Here is an 8751-nt window from a genome sequence, read left to right as displayed (position 1 = left end):
TGAGCGAGTAACTATTTTTTTATTGTTATTGCCGTTATCAACAGTATCACACTTTGCTCTATTAGATAAAGAGTCAAAGAAATCAACAAGAGCACTTAAATTTGTGTATGCATCGTTTAATAATTTAATTTGCATTTGTCGCATTTATATATAATAGGGGTATTCTCTGAGTCTTGCAAAGCCCTTGCATGGTGCACAGGTTGCACGGATTGCACGGTAAAAACCGGTTTTCGTATGAGACAGCTTTGCAAACCGTGCACCGCGCAAGGGCTTTGCAAGACTCAGAGAATACCCCTAATGTTTTTGTTGCCATTTAGTAAGTTTAAACAACTCGAGTCCAATTTAGAGCACTTAAAATGCGTTTTTTGTCCACAAATGCCACAATTTATTTTGCCAGAACTAGCACACTGAAGATTGCATTTAGTACAAAGTGACATTGTTAATAAGTTTTTATGTATTACACGAAAATTTTACAAAAGATGTGGAGCAAAGAAAAAACGTGTCTGCACACGACAGCGAACCAAAGTCGAATGAAATATAAATAAATATATATATATATATATATATATATATATATATATATATATATAAATATAAATATAAATATCCGGAGTAAGTGAGCTGCGATTTGAACCGTAGCAAACGAATTACTTCTGGCCACTCCCAGGTGAATGGTAAAAGCTTTGCAGTACTGGGAAATGTACAGAACATAGTGGTCCAAGGCGAATATCTCAACTAAACCTTTATGCATTTTTTATATTACATACCTGTCAACCAAATAACCGGACAAGACGTTATCTATACATAGTATAGAGGAAAGTCGTGATTCTTTGTACGCGGTAATCTCGAAAACTATTGAAGGGATTTTGACGAGATTTTTTCTAATATATTCTGTATCGATAGGAGAGTGACCTTTTTAGCTTAGAATTTTAATAGGGTTGGCACCTGTTAAGCAATTTACTATATTAAATTCTAATAAGCGTAGGCGTCAGTTCTGCACCGTCACTGTCAAATGAAAAGACTTAGCCTCTGGATGTGTAATAATGTATTATTTTTCTGAGTAGGGTTGCCACCTATATAAAAACTATAAGATCTTCACAGTTCGTTGAATAAAAAAATGAGATACCAAATGAAACATTTATAAAAACTTAAAGTTTTTTGAGTAGGGTTGCCACCTATTTAAAATTACTATCTTCTATACATAGTATAAAGAAAAGGCGAGATATTTTAACCACGCTACTGAACGAATTTAGATAATATTTTTTATGTATATAATAAACGAAGTACATGATGACATGATTTCATTCTCCAAATGCGTAAATGTACATACATATGCATACATTCAGCGCGTAGCGAAGCCTCGCGCATCCATGGCCAGCTAGTTCTAAATAAAATATAATTAAAAATACCTCTGCAATTTTGTAAGATACACTAAAAATGTAGACATCGTTGAGAGCACCGAAATATCTTTTCTTAAATGACATACATACATATGTATAAATAAGTATGAGGGCTTATTCAAAATTTTTAGTATGCAGGTTATTTGGTATATTCATTTATGCAAAATATATTAATTTTTGATTTTGTCACACCGTTTATTAAATAAAAAATTCATTAACGGCCGTTAACTTATCTATTTTAAAGTATATTTAAACTTAACTACAGAAAATTCTGAGTAATTTTAAATATATATATAACCACCCCTAATGTGCTATTTTTATACCCGAGCGCACTTGTGCACAAGGGTATATTAATTTTGTTCACATAACGGTTGTTTGTAACAGCCAAAACGAATCGAGATAGATATAGACAAATGTATACATAAATGATCAGAATGAAAAAAGAAATCGATTGAGCCATGTCTGTCTGTCCGTCCGTCTGTTCGTCTGTCCGTCTGTCCGTCCGTCCGTGTACACGATAACTCGAGCAAAAATTGAGATATCTCAACGAAACTTGGTATGTAGGTTTCCCTTAATCCAAGGTAGGTTGGTATTGGAAATGGGCGAAATCGGACTGTAACCACGCCCACTTCCCATATAACGGTAATTTCCAAAAATACGAAAACTGCGATATTTTAGTAACTACTGAAGATAATTCACTCAAAATTGATATTTACAATAATTTTCAGACGAAAAATAAGAATATTAAAAATTTTTGGAAAATGGGCCCACTTATGGTTACATGTGTATATCTTGGTAACCGCAACACCAATTTTTTCCAAACTTGGTACAGTTGTTGGCCTTGCTATAAGATACAAAATGGCCGAAAATTTTAAAAATCGGACAATAACCACGCCCACATCCCATATAACGGTAATTTAGAGAAATACGAAATACTCGATAAATCAGTAAATATTGAAGCTAATTTATTCAAAATTGATGCTTGCAACAATTCTTTGCCAAGAAATACGTTTATGGTAAAATTTTGGAAAATGGGCGTGGCACCGCCCACTTATGATCACATATATGTATATCGGTAACCGTTCTACCAATTTGTACCAAACTCGGTATGGTTATTGTGCTTGCCACATAAAAGCGTAACGTTGAAAATTATTGAAATCGGACTAAAATTACGGCCGCTTTTCATATAACGGTTAATTTCAGAAATGCTTGAAATTTCAATATTTCCAAATTTAAGGACGCTAATTTACTCAAAATTGATACACCCCGGCTTACCATCTAGCAGTAGGTTTCGGAAAGGTGAAAAAACATATATTTAATACTTGCGCCGGGTATTTAATGTTCGGCTCCGCCCGAACTTAGACTTTCTTACTTGTTAATTATGAAAATTTACAACTTATTTTGTCAGCATTTGAGTACATTTTTTTTATATAGTACATACATAGGAAAAAACTTCAAAGTTTTGGGGGGCCGAGACTATTAAGCTAGCATTTCCTGGTACTAAATTTGGAACTTGGGGGGGGGAAGGGGGGGGGGCGGGCGAGCCCCTACCTGACTACGCCCATGCACACTACCTTCATCTTCGCGCTCCTCATTTGAGCAGATGGTACCTCGGTCTGAAATGTCCTGTCAGGTATCCGGGTTGCAACTTGCAAGTCCTCCCATCCCTTAGGAGATCTGCTGTGTATCCTATCGATAGACCAAAGACAAACTGAGGCGGATCAGGCTCCGTTGGACAACGCATTTCGCTAGAGTGTCAGTCCTGTTGTTGCCTTTGGGGCCCTCATAGTCCGGAACATACCACAAGCTTACTCTGTGGTTGATTCCTAGTACCGTTTATTGTTGCCTTACTAGTAGGGACGTTAATTTTTCGGCTTTTTCCGATCCCGGGATTTTTGGGATGACGTTATCATAATCCCGGGATCCCGGGATTTAGATATTCATAACTTTTCAACAACATAAATGGAAAAAATTGCTTCTATATTGTTTGAGAAGCTCTCCTACCATGAAATAAAAAATAATAAATGGGTTTGAAACCTACTTTTTTTATTTAATGTGGCGTTTTTATTTTTTCATTCTGACCGAAGGATTTATTTTGAAGGAATTTGATATTTCAAAGGTATGATTAATTCCAAAAATTGTTAAAAAAATGCAATGCAATGTAGAATAAAAATATGAGTAACGTATGCAATAGGAAATTTCTTTAGAATTTAAAGAATTTAGTTTTTTTGGATTCACAAGGATGCATAGCTTATTTGTAATCTGATAAAGTTAACGAACGGAACTCGAGGATGTTATCGAGTTTATATAAGCCCTTAACATATAATTTTTTCAAAAACAAATATTGCGAAATTTCAAGGATACAATTTTAAATTACATTTTCAATATTTACCAGCGCTTCTGCACGAGAAACTTGAATCTGTTTAAATTCTACAGGATTTCCTCATTAGGTTTATACCCATACTTCTTCAATAAGCACATTCCTCTGAATTTTTTAAGTCATATACTGACGTCAGAGTGAAAAACTAAAAACGCAGTTTTACTATATTTGACCCATGGTTTCGCAAATATATTGATATTTGTGTTTAAAATTTACTATCGCGCGGTGTTATATGTATAATGAGTTAGACATTTATAAAAAAATATTAATTATTAAATAAAAAAGAAATATAGCCAATACTGGTCAAGAAAAGGAGTTTCTATTATTGCCATCAGTGCAAATTACAAATCCCGAAAATCCGGGGATTACTTGCCAAGAATACCGGAATTTTCGAGACCTTACAAATTCCGGGATCCCGGGATTTACATTCCTACTCACTAGTCCTTCTGGAATATAGTTGGGTATATGCCCATCGGGATGCTTTTTTGAAATCTAGGGCAACACACATTGGCCACAGTGTTCCCCTCCTTAAGCAGGAAGCATTGAGTTTATGAGTTGTAGTACGGGATCATTTATGAATGGTATTAGGATACCCAAATGACCAGTTAAGGCCCCACTTTTAAAGATACTAAGGTTGGACAGTCTGAGGGCGCTCTTTCCATATAAGCTAGAGGCAGTATACCTGTGATGACTCCAAGCGCCTCTGTCGGGCACGTGCGGTGGCTTGCTTGGCTTTTGGCTACCACGCCACTGTCGCATAGGTTACAATCGATTATATCAATGTACTGAATGACCAATACTATATTTTCGGGGATATTCCCCAAATTTTAGCATGGAGAATTCGACAAGCGTAAAATGCCCTCTTGGCTTAATTTGTAAGCGCTGTGAGATGTGAATTCCAGTCGAGTCCCGTATCTAATATTACGCCTAGATATTTCACCTCTTGTGAGAACTTAATCTCTAATGGCGTTTTCTTTTCTCGAAAAAAATTTCACCTTCTCATATTCTTATCAGGGAGCAACATTTTAAGGAAAGAGCACGCAATATGCATGTGAAGATGCTGAGGAAAGAACACGATAACTTCGCAGCCCTGGCGCAGGGCATAATAAAAACAACATTATTTCGAGAAAAGAAAACGCTGTAACACGCTCAATTTGGGTTTGGTCAAGTTGACCTTCCTTCTTTTGGTAATTGGGACGTCTAATGACTTCATTGGGTTAATTGACAGGCTCTTTTGAGCACACTATTCTAGAGTTATTTTTAGAGCAGACTGCATCCTTGAGCATAAGGTCACCTCATCCCAGCCTATCACGTAGATAACAAGGTCTTCAGCATATCCGTATGTATTAAAGCCATTCCCTTTAAGCCTCTCTAAAACTTCCTCCACCAGTGTCCACAGTAGGGCATACATGTGAACATATATGTATGTATATTAGACTGAGTCAAACAAAATGACTATTTTACGGTTCCATATTAAAATTTCGTTGTTGATGACAAAAAATATATTGTGGCAAAATTTCAGCCCCGTATCTTAATTTTCCAGTTAGCCCCGCAAAAACAAGAATTTTCAAGGAAAAACATTTTGGTGTATTTTATATGATTAATTAAGTATAACAATGGAAAACCAGTAGATAATGAAGTGCAAGCTTGAAGTAGCTGGCCTTCCGGGTAATTTTTGGCAATTCGATATTTTTTTGCAAGATCTACGTATGTTAAATTAGAATTCAGCATTGTTTTTTCTAGCATATCGACATTTATTTTTATTAATGACAAGGATATTTTTAAATTCGCAACGATTTTCATGAAAAGATAAAAATTTTACAGTCTAAAATTAAATTTTTAGTTAGAACACAAAAAAATGGAAATTTAAAGTTAACGCCTGTAGAAAGTGGTTACACTTACAAAATTGGAAGAAGTAAGTTTTAACAATTTCCATAAGAAAAACAAAAGTTAAGAGGTTTGCCATTGCTCCCGAGGGGCGATCGCGGTTAAGAAAGGTAATAAAAGGACATTCAAATACCAAGTTCAACAATTTATCTACCTATACGTAAAAATGCGACTTCGGAATTTTTGGAATGTATTTAATTAATAAAATTTGTTAACTTATCAATATATTACATATCATTTATATCTTCTTTTCGGAAAAATCCGGGACCGAGAAAATACCACTGACCGACCCCCACGTCTCTGTAGTAGGTCTTATGTATATGTACGCATGTATATCCCTCTCAGCCAAAGCTACAATACGCACATACATATGTGCTTAGAAATCGTAAAAAAAAAACAAAAATAACGTTTTTGTGTCAATTTGTCAAAAAACCCCTCCCGCAGGAAGTACTATATTTAAACTGTCCTCTTTAGCACATTTTTGTTCCTTCAAACTTATTTATAAAATTTAGGAAAAAGTTAATTTCTACCGTTGCGAATTTCGTCGAAGTGATGATTTTTATTAAACATAATATTTAATCTAAACTTGTAATATTTGTTTGCAATTTCAGTTAGATCCATTAAAAGCGGTGTGACAGATTTTGTATAAATCTGGATTCGAAATAAAAATGAGTTAGTGCTTTTTTATATTAAGGTTGCAATATGTACATAGAAGAAGCGCCGATTTTACGTTCGTAGTTTCTATACGGGTATCCACAGATTTGAGAAGAAGTAATTGAAAATATCGACCCCTAACCACCAAAAAGATATTGATAAGCGAAATTTTATTTTTGATGCTGAGATACTCCTAGACATCTAGATGCATTTCAGCATAAAAAAAAAATTTTGAAAAAAATTTCGCTTACCTCATTTTGGCGGTAAATGCTCGATATGTATGCACATACATATTCATTTTCATTAGCCTTAGTAATGGCACTTCTTGTAAAATGTTTGCTGTGAAATTTCTTGGTTAAGTAATCTTAATAATTATCCGGAATCACATTTACCAACTCAACAATTTCTGTAGGCAGGTAACAATTATGTTGATTTCTGTTATTGTACCTTTAATGTGTCCCAACTCTCCGCATATGAATTATAACAATTATACTGCAACACTGCAAAACAAAAAAAGTTAAAACGACAGCAGCAAGAACAGCAGCAAACAACGCAATAAAACATTGTCGCTTATGTTTATGTTGTGCAAATGTGATTTCGCGTCGCACGAGCACCCACCCCATCTATGTACTATGCAGATACATATATGCATGAATATATGCATTGCAATGTTTACAACAAAAAAATATGCTCAAATATTCCAATGTTTGTCAAATTGGCCAAAAACGCCGCAGCAAAAGGGTTGCTTACCAACGCATACAATGACATGACTAAAAGCACAGGTAGTCTAGACTTAACTTATCGTAAGAAATAGTGAAAGATTACTCAACGCGTCCAGAAGCGAACATATTTTGTTTTTGTTTTTTCTTTTGCAGCTGATTTAGAATTCGCCATTTGTAATGCCACATCAAACAAAATTCATGCAATAAAAAATTGTAGCGTGCACTTATTTTAAGATATACAAAAACGAAAATTTGGCAAGGCTGTCTCACCGCTCTCAATTTCCGTAAGGCCATAACTTAAGAATATGAAACCTACAGGTTCTTAAGTTTCTTACTGTAAGTAAAGTTTTAACTAACCGTCAACACAGTTTCTCATAAAACAGGTTAGCTAAAATATTAAGTAAAATTATGTTACGAAAATTAAGTCTAGACTGACTGAGCTTAAACTGATATTACAATCTTTATTGTTGTCGCTGTTGACCTGTTTAGCCTGGGCATGTGTTGTCTGTGCCGTGCCACACAAACATACATACATACATACATATGTATGTAAGTACATAGCTTAATACTTTCAACTGGAATTTGTTACCAATCTATTTGCTAGGACGTATGGAAATATGAATGATTTTTGAATTGCCCTCATAGGTAGGCAGTTCAGATAAAAAGGGCGTCGTGATGGGTTGCTTGCTGTGCCAGTGACCTAATTAATTGTGGAATTGTAACAGAGATATTTGTACCCATTAATAGCTCTTATTCGGTTTTATTGGTTAAAATTTAGCTAAGAATTGGAATTTGTTATAATCATCAAACAACCAAAATGCATGCAGGAACGACCTTTGTTATATGCGTCAATCATCACAGTACGCCAGCAGAATTTATCGTCGTAAGCAACAATAATGCCCATTTTTTCCTGAGTAATATTCAATTAACAGCATGAATATGAATTATTACTATGGCTAAAGTATAATGCACAACACCACTTTTTGTACGAAATGTGCAACATCTGCAAGTGCATAAAAAATATACATATGCATGTCGCTGCATGCCAGTGCTGACTGTTCACCCTAATCGCGTGCTGCACCCCAACACTTGTTCGACCACACTATGTTGTGCTGACTACTTCACTGCAATGCAGAGACAACAATAACAACAACATTATGAATTACAGCAGCAACAGTAGCACACTACATAACTTGTTTACATCGCAAACTAGACGTCACAAAAGCAGCAAAAAACCAAGTGGAGTTTTGCAATCGAATGGGAGGAAGGTAGGAAACACGTTGCGTTGTCGGCAAACTGTCTTCTCTGTATATATACATACATACATATGTAGTTGGCATTCAAAATGCCCGCAGATACTCTCCTCAAGTTTTGACCACATTTTCTTTGCCTGTGCCTAGCAGTTTTTAAAGTTGTATCCCCCTTTTAATATTTGTAACATGGTAGGTATGTGTCACATATGAATGGGAAGTGATGCAAGCAAACAGAATGCTGGACATAACCATCCTGTTCTAAAAACCTCGTTCGAGTGTTTGCCTGAAACTTAATTCCTGCTCAGTATTGCCATATTCACAGTTTTAAGTAACTGTAAATTACTGACAGGCTTAAAGCTTGTTCACATTATCGTAAAATAAATGAAATAATTTATCATAAATCAAGAACCAAATAAAGAAAAAAAAAAAAGATTTTTTATTTATTTTAGCTCCAC

At 35.0% G+C, this 8751-nt stretch overlaps 1 protein-coding gene across 1 annotated transcript in view; it reads left to right on the top strand.

The window, feature by feature from the left end:
• The window catches only part of LOC118738350 (homeotic protein ultrabithorax-like), a 78822-nt gene extending 73898 nt beyond the window's left edge, over window positions 1-4924 (top strand). The window contains exon 3 of the mRNA XM_036469271.1: window positions 4795-4924. Within this exon, the coding sequence (XP_036325164.1) occupies window positions 4795-4924 (130 nt within the window). The remainder of the gene's footprint in view (window positions 1-4794) is intronic.
• Window positions 4925-8751: the final 3827 nt, after the last annotated feature.

This window comes from Rhagoletis pomonella, unplaced genomic scaffold, assembly GCF_013731165.1.
Source record: "Rhagoletis pomonella isolate Grant_MI unplaced genomic scaffold, Rhpom_1.0 Rhpom_scaffold_00004, whole genome shotgun sequence".
NCBI classification, from domain to species: Eukaryota; Metazoa; Arthropoda; class Insecta; order Diptera; family Tephritidae; genus Rhagoletis; species Rhagoletis pomonella.
This window is presented reverse-complemented; position numbering and strand designations above follow the sequence as displayed.